We start from the raw sequence: 24,171 nt of genomic DNA, 5'->3' as shown, positions 1-24,171 counted from the left end.
TGGCAATGAAATTCAAAATTTGTCAGAATACGTTGTGAGAACTCTTTTTGAATAAATTTGATATCGTAAATTTTATACTTGAATTCTTTTAAAGTACTTTTTGATGTATTTATACTTTTGTTTTAATTCATTTCTTTTGAAGTTGAACTATTTCTTTACTCCAAACACTAGGCAGGCTATGTTCAAGCAAAAACACAGCAACTTTTGTCAAAACTTTTTAATTACTTTGATTAAAATTCTGCTTCTTAACAAAAAAGTCGATTTAAAAATTGATTTTTAAGAAAATAACTGATTTTTTTTTCGATTTTCAAAAGAAATCTTTGTTTTGAAATGAGACATTTAATAAAACAAAACAAGTTCGAAAGTTGTCATTTAAAAATCTGAAGAAAATTTCTTTTTTCTGCGCAATATCATACCATAAAATGAAGAAAAATGAATATTTTTTGCGTTTTCAAATGACTCATTTTGAAAATTTTTTCGACATTTAAGAAATTTTTTATAACTCAAAATTTAATATTTAAGAGAAAATGTTGAAATTTTTCAACTTTTAAGAGAACGTTGACAATTTTTTCGATTTTTAACAAAAGAGTAGTTTGAATTTTCGATTTTTAAGAAAAGTTTTTGTAAAATTGATTTTTAACAACAAGTTAATTCAAATTATACAGACAAATACATATCACAAAACACAAACAAGAATTTAATAACGTTATTTTCTAATTTCAAGATACAGAAGAGGATTATCAATTATGCCATGGCCATCTAACAAACAATCAACAATCTTTATAAGTTCACTCTCATACTTTGAGTTTCTAAGGGAATGAATTCTATCTAGAAAAAATGATCCAAGGGTTTGAGTACTTCGCATTTCTTTGCTTAGCGCGTAGTAGGTGACGCTTGAATTTCTTTCTGCTCAATCGTTTTTTGGAGATACTGGGTACTTTTTCCACGTACTTATTCTCCAAGTTGTGCTCCACCGCTCTGGTTAACTGAGCAAAGATCACTCCTGACTCTTCCAAAATTGAACCAAATAAATTATGTTTATAGAGTGTGTGCAAGCAATCGACTGTTTGATAAATATAAACGTTTTCTATTGTCTCTAATATCTCTTTCACTGAGGATGAAATGAGATTAATTAAGGAGAAGAATGGTAGCGACAAGTCTTTTAATGGACAAAAATTGTCATTATAAGTAGCAACGGAGTATTTTTTAGTGAGTAGGTAAGGTTTATACTCCTTAACTGATAAAGAAAGGAATAATGTCTTGTCATTTTAATCTCTGTAAAATTGAGGTGAAACGTGACATTTTATTGCTGCCATTTCTCTATCGGGATAACAGAAAAGAACCTATATATGGAAACAAAAAGTACGGTAACGTAATTTTCTATTTTTAGCGGTAACAATTTCTGTTTCCATAAAAAGCTAAAATATCATTTTCATAATAATACAGTTCAAAAAACAGAAGACTAAAAGAATTCGTTGTTATACTTGTTCAAAATAATTCAAGCACTATTTTTCTTTACTGCAACACAGACGAGCTAAACAACAGGATCCTTTTGAAACTCTGGTTAAAAAATTCGCGAACCTCAAGATTTCCAAATAGATTACCCTGTAAGGAAATAACGTCATTTAATATACCTTTTATGGGTTTAAATGACGTCATTACCATAAAAGGAAAATCTTAGTTATTGAGAGCAATTGCATACAAATACAAATCCTTTATTTTGTTTTTCACTCTCTGCTCAAGTTGTTGAAATGTCTCTCTCTAAAGTATCACCTTTTCTTTCGAGTGCACCTTCAATGTACACTCAATCGTCTCCAAAACCAGGGACTGATTCAATTCCTTTTTATATGGACTTTGGTTCCAATTCAAAAAGATTTGGGAGATTTACTGTGTCCAGATTTCGAGAAACGGACAAATTCATACTGAACCAACCTTCCACTTCTTTAGAAAAGACACTTCTGGGACTTTTGAAAAGTACCAGCAACTGCGAATTGGAGACTATCAGTTTCAAAAATTCTGCTTCCTCAAGGAGGATCTTCTCAATGGATAACTAGAGATGAGAGAAAACCAGCCTCAATTCGACAAAAACATAGGCACGGAACACGTGCTGGAACAGTGTCACAAAGTGAGAGAGATTACCATTGGACGAAACCGGAGACTCTATGTTACTTTCCTCCAATACATCAAAGACAACCCAGCTTCAACTTAAGTACAAATTCAAAAAGAGAACAACGAATTCAAACAAGTGACTTATGTCAGCTACACTCTGGATGAATTCAAGTTGATACAAAATTTGAAAGACTTTTCTAATATTCAACAATGTACATTTCAATTAATGTGTAATTTTGTAATATATTTGTCTTTTTAATTGATATCTTTTGTTCTTTTTTCCTTTTTTTCAACCTGAAAATGAGTTGGAATATTGGTTCCTCTAGATGTATTTTTCTGAGTCTAAGAAATAAATCAAAAGTATTCCACGTTAGACTTCACTACGAACTAAAAAAGTCTTCTCATACAGTTCTTGAAGCTCTAAATTTTCCCAAAATTGATAAACTTGACAGTGAGTCCAATTTTTCAGAACTAAAGTGGGACGTTTGAACGGATTTCAATGGAGTTTTTTGACAAAAATTGAACTAAAAAAAGAGGAATACAAAAAATTATTGGAACATCTTCCTGACCTTCTTTCTTATATAGAGACTTTCAAAAAGACCAGTATCACTTTAGACAAATAAAGAAAAAAATTGATGGATATTGTCACACTTTTAAATATTTTTAATTGTTACAGTAGTATTTTTCCAATGTTTCCCAAAAACGAAAAACGAAAAAATTGTTTCCTGGCTGCATGTAAAATTTGGGATCAAAACATTAATTTGGAGGAAATTGACCAAAATTTCCCCCACGGAGGACTTATTGATTACGGTAATTCTGGACTTTTTCTTAGGAAGATCGAAAGTGTTTCGTTTACATGCAATTTCATACGATTCTGCTGGAGCGGTTAAAGCAACTACAAACCAAGGACCGGGTTATTGTTATATGTTATCTCAAATTCCAAGCTCATGTCTCTTGGGTCACATTACTGGTCTGTTCTTTTGTATCTTTATAAAATTTTTTCATCCACGTATTTTCAAAATGCTAAGCTGTTGATCATTTTTGAAAAATCATCCCAGAAGAAAGAATGCCTCTCGTTGTACTAGATATTGAATGCGTAGAAGGAAAAATTGTCAAAGAGTTGGGAATCTTTAAGGACGGAATTGTACTTGGATACAGTTTTCTCCCACTTAAAGACTACAAACCGACTTTTCAAGCAAAATAGAATACAAAAAAAATGCACTGTATAACTTGGAACCATGGAAAGCTTGAAAATTGTGAGCTGGCTTTTATTATACTTCAACATTGCTCACCAACAACAGAGTACTTTGCTGAAGGACTTGAAAAAGGCAAACTTTTATCACCCTACTTGTGTAAGGATGTGGAAAATCTTGTTGATCTTGGTTGCCCGAAGGCTTCCAAACTATTAGAAAACGATGATGCTGAATGGACTTGCAGCAACTACCCGTATCAACACAAGAAGACTCTTCACTGTGCAGAAAAGAAAGCATACGCTTATGGGAAACGAACTTTGAATTTTTTTGGTAATATTTAATGTTTATATTCGTGATTGTAATTTATTATTTTCATTCGTAATTTTTTTTTCTGAAATTAGTATCAGAGAATGAGTTGGTTAAAAAAAATCTACAAATACTGTGTTCCCATACTTTATTATTCCTTCATAGTCTTGCTCCTAACTTTGGTACTTTTTTCAATTTTGATGCTTTTTCTCACTGATTCCTCTGATGGAACAATTCATTGGTTGTGTGTTATGTTTAGTTCATTTAACTTTTTGTTAATTTTTGGCATTTTTTTTGTTTTTTACGTTTCAATTCAGTTGCACAGTTCCTTAATCCCTATGAAGAAGACAGTTTTTTGTCATACTATTGATTTTAGCTGGCTCTATCTTAAGAATTACATTAGCTGAGACTTGTGAGGAGACAACAGTTTGGATTGCCATTTTGTCGAGTACAGTTGGATTTATTTTACCTTCTCCAAAATTATGAGAAAAATAATTTCCACAAAAGAACGAGTTTTTATTTTATTCGTTGGAGCAAGTGGATCTGGAAAATCTCATCTCATCCATGATTGAGTAGTTTTTGGAACTTTTCAACCAGAATTTGACAAAACTTACAATTTGTATCAACACTATCAATCTCTTTACGGACTAATGTCAAAAAACTTAAAAAACATTGAGTTCGTTCAAGGTGTTGATACAGAATTTACCTAATAATGGAACAAAGTATATAATTATTTTTGATGACTCTTGTGAAGAAATTTCTAGTTCTGAAGAATTTGTAATAATAGCTATTGCTGGTAGACAAAAGTTTTAATTAAAATGTACATAAAGCACGATCTCTTTCATCAAAGCCGACTAGGAGGGGATATTGAGCTACAACAGAACACCCGTATTGTTTTATTCAAATCACCCAGAGACGTCTTACAAATAGGCACGCTCAGTCAACAGTTGGGATTGGGGTTTCAACTAAAAGACTGGTATACAACAGCAACTTCAGTTCCCTATGGTCATTTACTTATTGACCTGACTCCAAAAACAGTCGACTCTCTAAGATACTGTACTAACAGTGGTTCAACGCCATCTTTAATTTTTCTACCTCAAAGCAGGCAACAGATTACATTTTTGAACGATGAGCACACAACTTCTCTCCGAAGGCGTTGCAGAAATATTCCCAGAGCTTCAAAACAACTTTCCTCAAATATTGCCCCAAAGACTTCATCCAGTTTCTAAACGAGTGCATAGTAAACCTTCTAAGAGGAGAGCTAAGAGAAATTCAAAAACAAGAAGTTTTAAAGTTCAGAGAAGAAATTCAACTGTTTGTCTTAAAAAGAAATAGTCTCAGTAAAAGAAGACAGACCCTGAGCTCCAAAAAAAGGATCAGTTTTATATCAATTTTAACTCCTTCAATCATTAAACGTCTCTCTTAAAATGGATCAATTTGTTTTAATTCCTCAACAATTTTATGATCAAAAAATCAGGTTATCACCTCAAAGATTGGACAAATATAACGAAAAACAGGATTCGGTTCCACAAAACTTAGAAACTGTTTATAAGAAAGTTAACGCTAAAACAAAGTCTTCCAGCAACGAATCACTTATCAATGAAAATTTGAGTTCTCCTCGCATTAAGCTATCCCTTTCTGACTCCATTTTATTAGACGGAAGAGATACAAACGTCGCATTTGTTGATTTTGTATACGTTTTGAAGAAGAAAAACGTTGAATGTTCTGATATTTATTACACAATTCTTGACGCAATTGGCCTAAATCCACATAAAATAATTAACAAAGTTGCCAAAAGCAAAGAACGGGGAAGCTGGATCCCTTTCCAAATCTGAAAGAGCCAAGCTACAGAGGTTGTACAGGGAAGGAGAAGCAACATATGGTTCAGTTCAAAACCGTCAGAACGCTAGCGGGTTGTCAAAGAAGAGGGATACTGATTTTTTATACAGAACGAATTCTTACACTAAATTTCGACAAGCGATTCGACATTTCAAAAGATTACCTGCTTTTGCAAAACGTATCAATGAGATTTGGAGTCTTGATTTGGCTTTTATGGATAAATTGTCTGAATTTAATAACGGTGTGAAATATTTATTGATATGTGTTGACGTCTTTTCTCGGTTGGTTCGTGTTCAGTCAATGAAGTCAAAATATGCCTCCGATGCTGTAGCTGCCTTTAAAAAAATTTTAAGGAAGAACATTAAACCTGATAGAGTGTGGGTTGATCAAGGTACTGAGTTCGGGGGAGAATTCAAAAAATTTTGCAAGAGTAAAGACATCAAAATCTACTCTACAAGAAGTGAAACAAAAGCTGCTGTAGAAGAAAGAGCAATCAGATCTTTAAAAAACATTATTTATCGCTACATGGAGGAAAACGGCGATAAATATGTTCACAAAATGGATAGTTTTGTTAACACTATGAACACAAGAGTTAACAGATCTATAGGTAAACCCCCCAAAAACGTTAAAAATTCGGATTTTACATTTTTCATTTTTTTTTACAAAAACCCTATTATTGACTACAAAAAACCACGCTTTAAAATTGGAGACAAAGTTCGAATCTCCAAGTACGATATCCCATTCAGAAAAGATTACAAGTCTCAATTCACATGTGAAATTTTTCAAATTGTTAAAATTGAGACTTTAAAACCACCAATCTATAACCTTCACGGAGAACAAGGTGATGAAATTCTAGGTAAATTTTATGAACAAGAACTTGCAAAGTGTATCATTTAGAGATGAATTCTTTTACTGTAGAGTTGGTTTCGAATGCTACCTTTGATTTTTACCCAAATAATACATTAAGTTCTTTTACAAACTTTCTTCCGGAACAATTTAATCTCGAAGGAGAACGGGAGGTTGCAATTACAGAACTATCTTATCCTTCCTTGTACCAAAACATCACGGAAGGGAAATTCTTCTATCTAGCTGAAGCAACACCGAATACAAAACAATCGGACTATTACACACTTGATCCAGGTCTATATCCTTCGATCTCTGATATTGTAAACGAAATGAACAAAAAAATTCAGGAACGTGAAAAGTATGAAAAAACACCAATCAGATTACAAGTTAACAAAATTACACAGCAACTTTCTTTGCGTATTCCCAATGAGAATTTTTTACTTTTTATATTTAGTGCTGTTCATTGTCATGTCTTTGGATGTGAAGAAGCTGTTTATGGGATGGGCGTTTTCATGAGTGGTGCTGGTCCACATTTTCCCAAGTTCCCTTATGACATTGTACGAATACACACCGTGATGATATATAGTGATATTGTTGAATACAACATTGTGGGTGATACAAAAGCTGCTCTTTTACGATGGATTCCTTTTATATCAAAGGTCAAGAATGGAGACATCATCTTAACTGGGCAATACATGAATTATCAAAATTTTCCAAAACTACAGTTTAAAAAAATTCTGAAAAATTCAATCCACAGCATAAAACAAGAGCTACGAGACTCTTATAGTGAAAAAGTACCTTTCAACTCTGTTAGAGTAACTAGAGCAGTACTAATGTTTAGAAAAACGTCTGAAAATCATTTCTAGATTAAAGACTGTAAAAATTGGTTGCTGATAGTGATTTACCGTATTTTCGCGGATATGCCAGACAAAGGGGTACGGGATTTGGAGCTCTAGTGCAAGCAATTGGAAGGACAGCAATTCCGTTTTTGAGACGATAAGTTGACCCGGCAGCAAAAAGAGTGGGAGCTGATTTAATTGAAATGGCTGCTCCTGAAATTGGAAATGTTATGACTGGGAAGAGAAAATTCAAATCTGTTGCTGCTGATGTTGGAAAGAAAATATTAAGTAAACAGCTAGCTGCATAAAGAACAAGAAGAGACCAAAAATTAGTCGACGTCGACGAACAAGAAAAGATATATTTGCTAATCTAAAATGAATTCAAGATCAACAAACGATTCTAATTTTCGATATAGACACTTTAAAAACTCTTGCTTGGAGATTTTTGACAAAATTCCTGTTTTGGAACCAATTGAGTCTTCTCATGTTCAAGAAGTTTGTCCTAGTACTTTGCTGGATGCAAGCAGCATTTAATTTGAATTTGAAACAGATAGAAGCATCTATCTTGACATGAGAGATATCCACCTTCAAACCAAAGTTGGACTACAAAAGGGAAGATTGTTTGATGACTTTATGAAAAAAGATGAGCATGGAAAACCAGATATGGGTATATCTTTCACAGATGATGATTTACATTATCTAACTCACGTCAACAATATATTACACTCACTCTTCTCCAACTTTGAAGTGTATCTGAACAATCAACAAGTGTACAACTCGAATGGTCTCTATGGACACAAGGCTTTAATTTCCAATGAAGTTATTGCCTCAACGAGAAATAATGAAGGTATTTTGGCTTGTCATGAATATGATTTTGAAAAAGAACCTAGTGATTATGAGAAAAGACCGTTTATAGACCGAGAGGAAGAACTTCTGCTGAAAAATGGAAGCACTTACTACGGTAAATTAGCTATTGATTTATTCCAATGTGAAAAGTTACTGCTTCCAAATACAAAAATTGGACTGAAATTGATTCGTGCCAGACCTAATTTTTACATGATTTTCAACAATCCTCACGTTTCACTTAAGGTTCTCGACTGTTCCTTATTTACACGACGCGTGGTTGCCAACGAAGTGTATCACCAGACTTTAAATATCAATTAACTCATCAACCAGCCTGTTACAACATTATGGAAACAATTGAACGTACATTTATTATTACCTCAGGACAGAACCAGTTTATTCAGGAAAACGTTTTTTAAAAATGCTCCAATCAGAAGATTAGCTATTGCGATGAACACCAAATCGTCATTCACAGGACATTTTCAAGAAAATCCTTTCCATTATCAGAAATTTGGTTTGCGAGAACTTAGAATTGTTCGCTGAGGTAGAGCCATAGTATCACTTGATGCAACTAATGACTGTAGAGCATACGTAACAACAATGAAAGCAATGAATTTTAACGAGGAAATTCCTGCGTTACCGAATCATCAATTTGAGAACCACTACGTACTGGTATTTGATCTCACTTCAGTTCAAGATGCTGGAGAAAATATTCATTATCCTGAACTCAGCGGTGAAAGTATTCGATTGGAAATGTTTTTCGATCGTTCGCTAAGAAACGTGACAGAAATAATTTTTCTGGAAGAAAGGATGTCTACTGTTAAAATTGATCAGTTTGGGACTGTTGCTAAAAATGTCTGAGATTTTTCACCATTTTTACGATTTTATATACTTTGCTGGAACATTTGTAGGTTTAACCTCTTTATGTAGCTGTTGCTCTCTACATCAAAATAACTAACTAATGGATGTCAACTGGGGTAGACTAACTTCAAATATATATATTTCTCTTCTTTCGCTAATTTTCCTTGGACTTTTTATAATTATTGTTTTGTTTTATCCCAGCACCCAGGAAGAAACGGTCGACAAAATCACAAAATCCAAAGATTGTTGCTTCTCACAACAGAACGAAAGTTTTCAACTTGATTGCTCTGTCAGGAATCCTTGTACAAACGGTGCTTGTGAGATAAAGAAAAGATAACTTATTTGTCATGGATAACACCTCACTTCGTGACATTATTGAACGTATTCCAGAGCTCAAATTCTGGTATATTGGATCCTTTCCAGCTGATTTTGTCCCAAATTTACCCAAATTCACTTTTGCGATCATCAACACTTCCCCAAGCAGTGAGGTTGGTGAACATTGGATAATGATTGGTCGCCTCAATAGGAACTATTACTATGCGGATTCTCTAGCACGATCAGTCAGATTTTTAATAAAAAATATCAGTAAATGATACACAGACCACTCCATAAAATGCAAAACTTGTGTGGGTTCTACACTACTTATGCTGCATTTCAGCTATTTAATTTTTTACAAACAAACTTGAACAATGTTCATGATGTGCATGTACTAAATTTTATTAGTAACTATATGTAAATTTGATTACTGGGGTATACACTAAGCTGGTGGTCAATAAAGTCGACATTAGTTTTTAACAATTGTACCTTTTACTCAGTTAGCTAGGCAAGTTTTTCATTTTTGTCGACTTTATTAACGAACTCGGCTAAATGTACCTCGGTTTTCACTTATTTTGATAAAAATTTATACCTATTTAATGTAAATGTTCGCGCGATTTTGTAGTTTGATGTGCATAATTTATACTGTGTCTGTTATTTATAACTTTTCCAATTCAATTTTTTAAAAAAACTGTCATTTTTGACCAATCAGAAGAGAGTATTTAAAAATTATTGAAAAAAAAACTATAAACTGCTAAAAAATAACATACTTCTATTATTAACGGTGCGGATCCTAATTATCTAATTCAGTACGCGCGGATCATTACTATCCAAATTATTGACCCCAAGCAGCTACTATGACGTAGTTTTAACCCAAAAACAGAAAAAATTTTTCAAAAAATACCCTAGACCCTATTCCTAATCTTAATACATGTCACCGGCTATAACTAATCCTAATACATGTCGGCGGCTATAAATAATCCTATTACATGTCCGCAGCTATAACTAATCTTCATACATGTCGGCGGCTATAACAAATCTCAATACATGTCGACGGCTATAACTAATCTTAATACATGGTGGCGGCTATACCTAATCTTAATATATGGCGGCTATACCCTATCTTAATACATGTAGGCGCCCCTAGATTCTTTTCCATATCATAAAACATTAGGGAAGACCCTAATCGGCCAAAAATTGCTAAAACCAATCTTAATACATGGGGGTCTTCACCAACCCCCCCCCCCCCCCCCCCCGGGGAGAGTCGCTCACCTATATACTACTAGTTTATTTATTTCTTTAAAGTTTATTTATTCTACAAAACAGAACATTAACTCATTTGGTTTAATATGCGTTGGTTCTATCATTCTATCCATTAAAAAACTACTTAGTATATTGAATTCTTTATCATTAAACTCTGTAAAATCAATATACTTCTCAATATCAAGATCGCGGATTCTAGAGTCATGTACAACAGTTTTATCTTTGTCTTATACAATATAATAGTCACCAATAATACTAAAATTTTTTAAACCATATTTTTAATGTTCAAATCTATATAGATTAGAATCAATTTTAAATTTCTCTTGTACTCTTTCAACGAAATATTGTGAACTATTTAAAGTAATATACATATATATATATATATATAGCTGGTGTATTATCTCTTGCTTTAGTATTTAAATCTGTTACAGTATGACCTACACATATTATATTAATATTGCGATGTCTACCTTTAGTGTATAATGAAACTATAGCTGGTAATCTAATGGCTTCTCCCATATCATCAATTATAAGAAGACTATTAGCGAAGTTGTCAATATTATCTAATAACTCTAAATCGTCAATGCCATATAGTTTTTATTCCTTCCACTCAATGGCATCAATACAGAATACATTAACACTGTCGTACAAACTACAAAAGTCTTTTGTAAATGTTGTTTCGCATGAATTAGATGATCCATAAATAAAAAGGTTATGTTTTTTCATTTCGAACGGTTCAAGTATAACATTTCTATATCCTTTAAATCTCTTCCTTAAATTAGAATATTTGTTATAATTCCAATAAGCAATTTTGATAATACATAATAACATATAAACTAACGGAAACACCAATAACATTTTAATAGAACTAAATTTCAATCAAAGGGAACCTGCTTCGCAGATATTATATTTCTTTACATGTTCTTTTAATCTTTCTTTAGTATGACCAAATCTATATCTATTTAGATACAAGCTTAACCTACAAGTAAAATGTTTAAATCTATAGTGAGAGAGAAGTTTATTGACTTTACACTTTCTACATATTAAATATTGATTAGGATCATTATAATGTATAACCATAGGGTTATGTCTCTCTCTATATGCTATAGTACCATTACATATAAAACATAAGAAAGCTTTACTTTGACACATATCGCAACTCCAACACCAAGCCTTATCTATACCTTTATCCCACTTAGTACTAGTCATTTCCATTTAAAAAAATTTGTTATAATAAATAGAAAACAGTGTGATAAAATTAGCTTTCTATCATCATTTATAGTTAGTTCTAGAATATTGTTAACTGTTAGATTTTTGTTTTTTTCCTGCTCTACATCTAGAGTAGTATATTATTTACTAAATTTTTTTCGAATAGATATAGATTCTCATCAATAGGATAGCTTTTAATATTGTTTACATAAAGTCTTTTATCATCAATGTTGTTTAGACTTCATTAAAATTTTTAATTTATGCCATTTTATATCCAACTTTTTGTATCCTACTTTTTTATACACTTGTTTCTTTATTATCCAATAATGCATTATGGTAGTCTTCATTCTTGCCATTGTTCTTTTCTTTATTCCTTTCTCTTTTGGTGTATTGTTATTAAAGCTATAAGTCTTTGGTTTTAGTACTATTAATTGTTCCATCTCTCTACTTCTAAGTTCGTGTTTGAGCTTACCTGGAACTTTATTATTGGTTTTGATTGGGTCATCTAGATGGGACAGATCCATATAACTTTTATCAACATTGCCTTCAGTAAAACTTGATACACAACTAACAGTAGCCATGTAGTGTAGCATTAGATCTTTAAATGATGGTTGTAATACATAATAGAAGAATTTATCCATGTGGAGTTTGCTAAGTTCTAATACAGTTGAGCCTAAGTTTACTGGTATTGCATATCGCATCTCCTTTTTTATAAAATTCTATTAGAGTATAACTATCATATCTAATTACATCTTTACATGTTGGTTTACTAACAGCTTTAAGTATTTCATAATCATGTGTTCGAATCTTTGCTTCTAAATACTTTAAAGGATTCCAAATAATTTTACCAAATAATGAATTATTCATTAGCTTAAAGATATCTTTCTTGGGTTCAATCTTAGTTTCAGTTCTCATTTTAGTGTTATGTTCAAAATAGTCTCTAACTTTTATACCCATCTTAACAACGATTTTAACATTCGATAGTGTTTCGGATATTCATATTTATTTTTCTGATCTAATATTAGTTTCTTGCTTTTTGAAGAGAATACGGGTCTTCGTTTGTATCCTAGTTCATCCTTCTCTACTTCTCTTCTATGAGGTAGTAATTGGAAGTTAGCAGTTTTATCTTTTCATTCATTGGTGTGATCTAAATCGCAGATAAGCCAATAGCCATAATCACTGTCATCACTAGTGTTTAACACTTCATCTAAAGATGTATTAATATACTCATAATCTTTAGATGGTAACTTTTGCATTAATTTTATATACTAGATCTCTTTTGAATAGATATAGATTCTCATCAAGAAGATAGCTTTTAATAGTATTTACATAAAATCTTTTATCATCAAAGTTGTTTAGACTTCTTTTACTAGTTTTAATTGTTCCCATTTCATCTCCCACTTTCTGTATTCTACATTCTTTTACACTTCTTTCTTTATTATTCATTAATGCATTATTGTAGTCTTAATGCTTGCCGTTGTTCTGTTTCTTTATTCTTTTCTCTTTTGCTGCATAGCTCTTAACGCTATAAGTCTTTGGTTTTAGTACTGTGTTCTCTTCTATCTCTCTACTTCCAAGTTCGTGTTTGAATTTACTTGGAACTTTATTCTGGTTTTGATTGGGTTACATAGATGGGATAGGTCCATACATTTATTATCAACTTTGCCTTCAGTATAAATTATTACGAAACTATCAGTATCCATGTAGTGTAGCATTATATCTTTAAGTGATGGTTGTAATACAATATAGAAGAATTCATACATGTGGGGTTTGCTAAGTTCTAAGACAGTTGAGCATAAGTATATTGGAATTTCATATTGTATCTCCTTTTTATGAAATTTTATTAGAGTATAACTATCATATCTAATTACATGTTTACATGTTGGTTTATTAACAGCTTTAAGTATTTCATAATCATCCGTTAGAAAATTAGCTTTTAACTAATTGACTAGATTCTCACAAGTTTTACCAAACAGACAAATATTCATTAGCTTAAAGATATCTTTCTCGGGTGCAGTTTTAGCTTCAGCTCTAATTTTTGTATTAAGTTCAATATAGTCTCTAAAAATATAATCTTATTTAAATTCAAATATTCTATGGACTTTAGTAACTTTATACCCATCTTAACAACGATTTTAACATTCGATAGTGTTTTGGACATTCATATTTATTATTCTGATCTATTATTAGTTTCTTGCTTTTTGAAGAGAATACAGGTCTTCGTTTGTATCCTAGTTCATTCTTCTCTACTTCTCTTCTATGAGGTAGTAATTGGAAGTTAGCAATTTTATCTTTGCATTCATTGGTGTACTCTAAATCACAGATAAGCCAATAGCCATAATCACGGTCATCACTAGTGTTTAACACTTCATCTAAAGATGTATTAATATACTCATAATCTTTAGATGGCAACTTTTGCATTAAGGCATAACCGTATAAGTTATTAGCATCGATGTACCATATAGACCTATTACTATTGCTTTACTGTTACTAGTACGATTGTTATTGTTATTGCTCTCACTATTACTATTACTTTTGTTATTGCTCTGACTATAAATAAACCTATTACCCATAACACCACATAAACCACCTCTCACTGCTCCAATGAGGTCTCTTAGCATTTGTTCATCTTGTTTTGTATCTTATTTAACTTGATTTAGTTTTAGGAAACAATGAAAGCTGCAATCTGGTAGACTAATATAATGCAGAGAAATGAGTATATATATATATATATATATATATATATATATATATATATATATATATATATTATATATATTTATATATATATATATATATATATATATATATGTATATATATATATATATATGTGTGTGTGTGTGTGTCTATGTTTAATATAACAAATAGATTGAAGCAGTGTTCTAATATAAATATACCATTTTCCATATACTCTAGTGTTAATTCTTCATGTAACTTTCAACATCATTAAATATAACATTCTCCACTTCTTGTTGTTTATGATGATTCTTGAATTTGATTTGTTTTAGTTTGGGGTAGACAATCTTTGGTTTGATTTGTGTGCAGCATTCATGCGTTTCATACTTAGGTTTAGAACTAAACCAATAGTTGCAATTATCACAAAACCAGAACTTTGTGTTTTTAGTATTGGATCTTTCTAATAATACTTCTATGTTTTTAATTAGAGCACAATGTTCATCCCAGATTAGTATTCTTACATTCTTACGATTTTTGGCAAAGTCTGAGCTTTTCTCTAATAGTTCTACTTTGGCCATGTTACCGAATTGAGTAGGTCGGTAAAAACAAAACTTAATATTATATTTATTATGTTTGTTCATTAAATATTTATGTATATTATCAAACCAGTCTTCGACTAGGTTATCAATACATTTATTTTCTTTAGTTGCATCTTTGGTTATGTGATGTAATGCGGCTGTAATACATAGACGCAGGCAATTATATTTATTACTTCTAATATTTAGATTTGCTTTTGATTTATCTCTTAAACCGGGTGGTAGTTGAGTATAAGATCCTAGTGATTGTTTAGTCTTTTCTATACTCACTTGCTTGTCTGTTATTCCAATAAACTCATAATCATAGCCGTAACCCTCAAACGTTTCTTTAACATAATCCAGCCATTGGTTTAGATTTAGTCGGTGATCTTTAGCCATATATTCGTCGGTTTTAAATTATTTTAATAGTCTTTTCTTCTTCATCATCTTTGTTTCTCTTTCTATATAAACAATTAGCGGTAACTTTATATTTATATGATTTAAATGGTCTGAACTCATCTAATATGTAATCTTTTGGATCATAAAGGTTGGTTGCAGGAATTGATAAAACTATCAATACAGTTAGTAATAATAACTGTCTTTGATTAAAGCTTGGTTTAATATTATAATTATCGTTTAAGACAACGTTCTCTCTCCAGTGTTTATTCATGTGAGTTTGTAGACCAATCTGATTTTTAATCTTTTCGCCAAAGACCCAACATGGTACTACAAGCTTGAGTTCGGTGTTGTCTTTGGATTTAAGAATGTAATCATCTTCATCTTGGTCATACACTCTCTCCATAGTTTTAGTTTTAGCTTCAGCAGAGTTTTCATTTTTGGTTTCAGTTTCTGTTTTAGCTTCATCTTCATCAGAATTTTGAGTTTTAGCTTTATTCGGGGTTTCAGTTTTAATTTCAACTTCATCAAAGTTTTCTCTAACAATTCCTTATGTTTAGAGTCGTAAGGTTGATGTTTGTCTAGTTTTTCTTGGTTTCAAAAGTCAAATTGCAGACATCGCAGAAGTTTACACTATGGACAATACTATTAGTTGAGCGAGACATGGTGTATTTTATTGGCGAAAAATGATAATGTTTCGAAAAAAGAAAAAGAAGCGTGATAAGTGAAGAAAAAACCTTGGAAAGAGTGTTTTAATAATTGTAGAGAATTAGAGTATAATTGTTTTATATGTGAGAGAGTGGTTAGAGTATTGAGCATTTAGAGGAACATTAAAGTAATCCAGATCAATATCTAACGTGTAATATGTGTAAGGTTTTAGCATATTTACTTCTTTAGATTTAGAAATGCAAAATGTAGATTGTGTATCTATGTTCATAGGTATAAATATGGTCATTCTAGAATTCAGTTTAGAGAGCATGTATATAAATATAATATTACGATTTGAAGAGTTAAACCGGTATTCATGAGTTAGCTTTTAACAATTATACGTATTGTAGTAGTTGGAAGGAAGAGGGTTATCTATGTAAAAAGCATATTGAGCCAAGTATTCACATCAAATGTGGATACGAGATGAGAATTGCTTTTTGCATGGATAACCTTCTTAAAATCACTCCTAATCACACTTACTGCGCAGATAGAACCTTTTTACCACTACCCTGTTTTTAAATCATTTTTTGCTGAGTTAAGTATATCGCATCTAAATTGTTGCCTTAAAATGTAGAAATTGTTTCTCTTTTGAAACGAGAAATTGAAGCACTCAAGGCAGGAAATGATATTTTTGCTTGCCTAAGCCTGCTTTCAAAACGTTTGAGTAACTTTGTTGGATTAGTTTTGGTCAAGCTTCTGTTTCTCTAAAAATTAAATGTTTAAAAAAATATATTTAGCAACAGATGCGCCTTAAGCAATGCTCTATATCAGTGAAAAATAAAAATAATTATGGAGGAAATCTTGTTGAAAGTATATGCTTTTGTAAAACTTTCTGTAGATGTATTAAGCGTTAACTTTTCTCAAACTTCACATGATTAAAAATAGTAAAAAGATTACCTTTCAAGAAGAAAATTATTGTAGATTACGAAGGGATAGGTAGCTTGTTTATATTACTTTATTTGATTAATTAAACAAGATTTTTTGGTAGCTCTGTCTACAAAAATTTTGATAACGCTTTTTTTATTTCTTTTTCACTCTTTGTTTAGAAGTTGGGATTTTAGCCATCGAAATGTTTCTGCATTTGCAAATTTTATTACTTTGACAGGCTAGAGAGATCCAGCTTATACGTGGTGTGATCAGAACAGCTGTAATTCGAAGTTAAACGCATTTTCTTCAGTTCTCCACTCCGTTCTTTCAAACAAGACTGGATAAATTTTTCATTGCTTCCTGTTACTGTCGCCCATTATTAATTGACGCCTTCATAAATAAATAAAAATGATAAAAACAGACCCCAAGTGAAACCCTTCCGTTCCTTAATTAAGCTTGTGGTGTGGTATTCACATTTTTCGCAAAATCCACATTTCAATTTCTACATCATTTCGCATCATACATAAATTTTACAACGTTGTCAAGCAATTGTCGCTGTTCAAAAACAAAGACGTGAAAATGGAAAGGGAATAGGAAAACATACAGCGCAAGATTCCTTGAAATTTCAAGCATGCAGAAAAGTTATCGTCTTTAAATAACTCAATTTTTGTTTTCTAACGCAATTGCTGCAACAATCAACAATTGTACATTGATTTGTTGTTAAGTTCTTGTTACAGGAGGAAAACTATGTTGAAATACTAAGCAGCTTGAGCTTAAAAACATCTTTATCATCACAACCCGCTCCCATAGATAACAATGGGTAAATCATGCACCAGTATATATGCGAGTTGCGGTGCTTAAAATTTTCCCATTCCTCGGTGTAACTGAGATTTTACAATCACAGTGTCTATTGCCTTCACAATAAGCAAAATTTGCGCCGATTTATTTATGTTTTAGAAAAAGAAGTGCTTGTATATGGATTATGGGCTTAATAATTTGCATTAGAAAAATGAGGAAAAAATTTCAAGTCAGTATATCCAAGCTCGGACCTCAATTTTTTTGAGAAACTTAATATATAAAATCGTCTTTTCAAAAACTGATTCCGGTTTTGAGTGATACCAGGTTTGTATCTCTCCCAAACGATTCTTTTTGATCTATTAGCTTTATCAACGCATTGACGATGCCTCATGTTTCAAAGCGTCAAAATAGTGACAAAATAGTATAAAGCAGGATAAAAGATTCAGGTTCATATTAAAACGAAAGTTTTGAACTGAAAAAATTATCACTGCTGACGGTTACCTCATTTGCTGACGGTTACCTCTTTCATGTAAAATCTTGGTCTTTTGAAGTGATAATCTTCTAAAGTGATATCTTTGGTCTTTTAGAGTGACCAAAAAATGTGCAAAATCCAAAGTAGTTAATCAAATATTTTAAATAAAACACAACCCAGATTTATAAGTTTTTTTGAGCAAAAACATTTACCAAATTTTTGCAGTAAAAATTGTGCAAAGAACTTTTCCAGAAAAATTTGAAAAGATTAAAAAAAAACAAAATCTGTGTCAATTTGACTCATGGTGCTATAAACATTTGGAAGAATTAGCCCATCAATTCTTTAAAAAGAGCTTTTCACATTTTTAGCTAAAGAAAGATTCGAATTTTATTTTATCCTTGAGTTGCAGTTTCCGCACAATTGCAAGCGAAAGAGTTATTTTCAAAATTAATGAAATTTTTTGTTGCTGCTTCAGTTTCGCACTTTTGTTATCAAGTTAAAAAATCCAGAGAATCACAAAATGAAACTATGCAGCTTCATTTAAAGTTCAAATTATAAAGACAAAATATTATTTCTCGATAAAAAATTTGAATAATTAAAAAGTTAGTTTTTTTCATGTCAAATCTTCCACCAACTTCACTGAAATTAATAATAATTCAGCAAATACAGTGAGAACCCGCAAACCTCAAGACTCTGAGTAAAAAAAACCAGGCTAAGTTTTCCGCAGTTGTTTTAAGAAAACCCTAAAAGCACAAAAAGAAACAACAAAACATAGGATGATTTCAAAGGCCTGGTTCAAGTTTTGTCTCATTATATGGAACAGTACGTTGTTGTCACAATCTATATTGTTGCTTCATTGATTCTTTTAGGAGTGATCTTATGAGTTATCAGTGCTATTATATTCATTTAGCTCATAGATTAGAGAAAAATTCTCTTTACAAAAAGTTTTATGATTCCAAAAAGTGCCCAGTGAAGCGAATCTTGGTATATCTGGATAAGAAACATACTAAATCGTGTTACGTCTTGCCCAGATCTTGACATGGTACTTAACATGAAAATATCAAGATTTGTACGAACTTGTACGATCTTTGCATGGCTGTCAAGAAACAAGATGATGGCAAGATTTCCAAGAAAAATTAACGATGACAAGGCAAGCTATACCATGTTGTAAAAAATAAAAAGCACCTTTATACCGGATTTAGCATGAATTCATAGGATTAAGCAAAAATTATCAAGATTTACCAAGATTTACCATGGCTTCATGATTCGAAATATTCGATTTATGCTTCGATGCAGCATGATTTTGAGGCACGACTAATCATCCTGTGCGTCGTATTTTTACCTCCTATAAATTGATCTTCCGATTCGGAATGAGACAATAAATTGCATCCTCATGTTTTTTACCATCTCACCCTGGGCCATGGATAAATCGATACATTGAAAAACGCAGTCAATTATAAATATGGTTGGTTCTTTTAGCCAACTACATGTTGACGCTCCTCTCAATCGATCGCATAATTGCAGTCTGGTTACCAATATTCTATTTTCAAAACTCCAAACCAAAATACGCCCTCATGGCTTCATTGACAACACTGGCTCTGTCGTGTGTCGCTTCGGTGCCAGTGGTTAATCTGAATGGAATACGACGAGGAATGTGTAGGGTCAGGGTCTATGATTGGTTCACACCTGAGCAAGCCGAACTTTACCAGCTTGTGTCCAGTTTTGGACTGTTGCTCTTGGTTCCTCTTTTGGTGATTTTCGTAGCCAACTTTCTTATTGTCTGGAAAATCAAGATGCGATCATCCAGGAACCCTACAAGACCAAACGGAGTTCCGATTGTTTGTTTACCGTAGCCGAGAAATTTAAAAATGGTATTTTGAGTGTTTACTCCTTTTTTGGGACATTTCTTACAATTTTTTGGTACTGTTTCGAACATTTTAATCGGTCGTATCTGCAAGCAGAACCATTTTTCTGCCAGATTCTTGAAGATAAACACCGGCTCGCACCTAAAGAACTTCATATTTTGGTTCTCATTTTATGCGCTCTTAAAACCTGCAAACAATTAAGAAATCTATTACCGAAACATAGAAACTTATCGTTTGTTTTCTGCCTGAAACAAATATTGTAGTAGACAAATTGCCACAATGTTTGTAGATTATAGTAAAACTCCATATCTCTGTAGGAGTTGGGGAATCCTAAATTCAATTTTAAACACGCTTTTCCCTTTAAAACAATAGGTATAAATTTTTGCTACTATAATGGAAGCATAGAGAGAAATCAACTGCAATAAAGACAATCAACAACGATTTTATATTGAACGCTTTGTCCTTTTTACGTGATTATACTTGATACAATGACCTCTAAGTATTACTGTATCCTACATATCTCCCCTCCCGAGTGTTGTTGATCCAAAATACTGCGAAAATGGAAAATCCACCAAAATTCAAAAAATACCATAAATATTGTAGAAGATTCAACTAAATAAGTAAAATACCCAAAAACTTCGTTTAATATCCACCAAAACAAAATCTAAATCGTCCCATACGTCGTCTACATCGCCCAGTTAACAACTTGTCCACATCATCCAGTAGGATTTCCACGTCGCCCAAAAGTAAAAAGAAAAGCTAAATTAACCCAAAATAACCAAAATTATCAAACAGATGGAAAATAAACAAATATGGAAAGCAAAGGAACAAATAAGTATTCTATTGTCAATAAAATAACCAAAATAACCAGAAATAACCAAAAATAACCAAAATTATCAAAACATGGAAAATAAACAAATATGGAAAGCAAAGGAAAAAAATAACAAAAAAGTCTTCTATTGTCAAAAAATGCTTACAAAGGAGTAAGAAATGCTGAATTTTGCCAAGTTTCTGTCGTAAAAGAGGACAAAATATGTGCTAAAATGGATGTAGTTGGCCGCGTTTTAGGGCAATTTTGTACTTTTCCGTACAAAACCTGGTTTTTATGCTTGTTTGTTCTTTGAAATGATAAATGCTTCTCTTACTGACAATTCATGGGGAGTCAGGGGGACAAAATACTATGAACAAACGAAAAAAATGTGAAAAAAAATTTGATACACATTTAAACTGCAAAAGCTGCAGTTATGTCGATAAAAAAAATGTTTTGTAACTGCCCAATTTCTCAAATTTTATGCGCACATGATTAAAAGTGAGTGTGCTTTGGCACGTTGAGCAGAACCAAGAGCCCTCTCGATGTGTTCTTAAGCCAACACAAACAAAAGGAAACCAATCGATTAGACCATTCCTGTCACAACTTTTGAGCACTGCTCGATTATATGGCAAAGACAATAGCGCTCTTATGAAGTTATTTTGTCACACCATTTTTGTTAACTTGGCTCTCTTGTGCATTATTTTTTTAACTTAAGTCCCTTTTTATTGGCTAAAAGTAAAATGCATTGATTTAGAATTTCTATAGTAAATGTTCTGTTCAAACCATTTTTTTCATTGCGTTGTGTTCAACTCATGATTGAAAGAGACTATTCCATGTGGACCAAAAAAAGAAATTTTAAAGGCTGTTGAACAGGATCAACACAATAACCAAACATGAGAACATTCAGAGAGTTCTTTAGCCACAAATCATTGTCTTTGGATTTTGATACTGTTTTTTTTTCTCTCTGAGTTGAATAATAAACAGTCTAGATGACTTTGTTGGTGATCAAAATACCATCAGAAGACAATTTTTATAATTGTTTGTTGAATAAGGAATATGAGACTACATCATCAAAGCAGTTAAAGCAGATAATGCGCAAATTCCGTTTTCGTCTGGTTTATTTTGGATTCCAAACAGAACAATTCGCAAGTTTCTGAGCCAATCAATTTTAGCCACTTTAATGAGCACGATGATAAGCATTAAAGATGATAAGGATAATACACAGCTGTCCTTAGCCGACAAAAACCAATAGTTTTAAAGTAAGAACTCTAAAAATTTCAATTAGAAAACTTCTGCTGTGGTTATGTATAAAGATCGACCGAATCTAGAAAAACACGAACTTAGAAAAGAATCAGTTGTAACAGCAGCTGCTGTCAATGATGAAGGTTGTGCTTCAACTCATATTGTTATTCTGTCAGTAAACCTCACCATAATACCTTGAGGAAAACCTGGTGAAAGTGCTCCCAAAATACCTAGGTGTATATGACTAGACATGGTAAAACCGTCAAAAAACTCATATGAATTAAGTTTTGTGTGTCCGCTAATCTTTTTCTGTTGGCATTGAAAACATTCCTTTCACCACAATATGATATAGTGACCAACTTTTGACCTTGAAAATCTTTCTAGAACCATATTTCTCATTACTTTCCAATCAGGATGACATTAATCATCGAACTGGCTGAAAAAAGCAAAGCAACAATCCGGGGGCAAAATAGATCACTGACCAAGAGATTTATCACAGAGATGATTCAGTTTGCGAATATTATTCTCTAGTGATCCGTTCAAGTATTCACTAGCTATCAAAGAAATATTCAAATATTCCTCATAATCATATATTGAGCTATCAAAGAAAGCTGCCTGGCTTGCTGAGGATTCTGGTTAATAAAACCGCTGATTTGCCAAAACGTGCGAGCTCTGGGTTCGTGGTCAGTATAAACAGCAGTTTTGTTGCCTTTTTTGAGATAAAAAAAATAACTGTTGCACGATAAATTGCAAGCAATTCTTCGTCTATTGTGTAATAACTGCGTTCTGCTTGTGATAGGCGTCTAGAGACAAATGCTGATGGTCAGTTTTTGTCCCAACTCGATACCTGACGGGAAGCTCCATAGCAAGTTCTATAGCATGGTTCTGAAGCATCAGTTGTTAATGAAAATATAGTTTTGGGTGATATATGGTGAAGAAATATTGATTATATAACTTTATTTCCTTTCATTTTCTGTTTTGGCTCACTTGATTTGAGAAGCTGCTGCAACGGCTCACTAAATTCTGCATAAGCCGAATGACGCTTCCTGTAAAAAAATCCATTATCTCCGGAGATGTTTGTAATCTTCGGCTTTTCAAAAATAATCAATTTTTCACGCTTTGATGCAAGTGTGTGATTTTCGTCGGAGGAATTTTCATATCTTAAGAAATTGACTATTGTATGAGTCATTTGCATTTAGATTTTTCATTTTATCTTGTTAACTGGCGATTAAGTGTTTCAAGAAGCAATGCATTATCAAAATTTGCTAGCAATATGTCGTCTGAGTACACAGACACAGCTTATATGTTCTGAAAAACTTCATGAATGAATCTTTGAAATGTTTCTCCTGCATTTTTCAGACCGAATGGCATTCTGATAAATTCGAACAGAAGAAAAAAATGTAGTTACAGCTCTCTTTGCTAGTTCATCTGAGTGAATCGGTATCTGATGTCATGCTCTTACCAGGTCAACTTGCTAAAAATTTCTCGTCCCATAAGTTCATCTAAAGAAAGCTGAGGCATTGTATAATAATCTCTGACAGTTATGGCATTCAGAGATCGATAGTGTTCACAGGGTCTCCAATCGCCAATTTTGTTCTTCAGAACCAAATGCAAAAGTGATGAGCCGATGCGTTTCATCAAAAGCAATTTTGGTTTTTCTTGGAGCCAACAGTCTTGGTTTTTAGATAAAATTGCTTCCCTGATGTTTCAATTTTGTGAACTGATGTATGTCTTCCTTCGACCTTAAAATTATAGCAATTAAAAACATCAGAAGATTTTTCCACGCTTGTCCTTAGTCGATCTTTATCATTAACGAAAAGTCATCATTGACAACCTGGACTGATATGTGATTGTCTTCAACTGAAGTTTAAGAATATCTCGTAGAAATAACTGTTATGTAGTCAGTTAAGGTGGTTTAATCACAACTAACTGTTAGTTCAAATTAATTCAGAAAGTCTAAGCCAAGAATATTGTCTTTGACCTCTGCTATAAAAAATGTGAAAGGGAGTGTTCTTCGCATAGAAAGAATTGAAATTGATAATTTTTCAGTGGAAAATTTTAAATGCATTTTCATTGACTGTTTTAAGTTTTGTTACAATATGCGTTATGAAATTTCTTTTATCAAAATTTCGCATAC

The 24,171-nt window shown here is 32.2% G+C and overlaps 2 protein-coding genes across 4 annotated transcripts in view; both read left to right on the top strand.

The window, feature by feature from the left end:
• LOC142345644 (cytochrome b5-like) overlaps positions 1-24,171 on the top strand; it is a 287,355-nt gene that overhangs the window by 100,291 nt on the left and 162,893 nt on the right. The window lies entirely within an intron of this gene.
• LOC142346084 (melanin-concentrating hormone receptor 1-like) overlaps positions 1-24,171 on the top strand; it is a 67,992-nt gene that overhangs the window by 32,883 nt on the left and 10,938 nt on the right. The window contains exon 3 of one of the 2 annotated variants that reach the window (XM_075398585.1): positions 19,596-19,945. In XM_075398585.1, the coding sequence (XP_075254700.1) occupies positions 19,596-19,945 (350 nt within the window). Of the gene's footprint in view, positions 1-19,595; positions 19,955-24,171 lie in introns of both variants that reach the window. The other variant, XM_075398584.1, reaches the window with a different exon arrangement.

The sequence above is a fragment of the Convolutriloba macropyga genome, chromosome 9, assembly GCF_964194025.1.
Source record: "Convolutriloba macropyga chromosome 9, txConMacr16.3, whole genome shotgun sequence".
In the NCBI taxonomy this organism is placed as follows: domain Eukaryota; kingdom Metazoa; phylum Xenacoelomorpha; order Acoela; family Convolutidae; genus Convolutriloba; species Convolutriloba macropyga.
The sequence above is the reverse complement of the archived record's forward strand: the minus strand, read 5'-3'. Positions and strand labels throughout refer to the sequence as shown.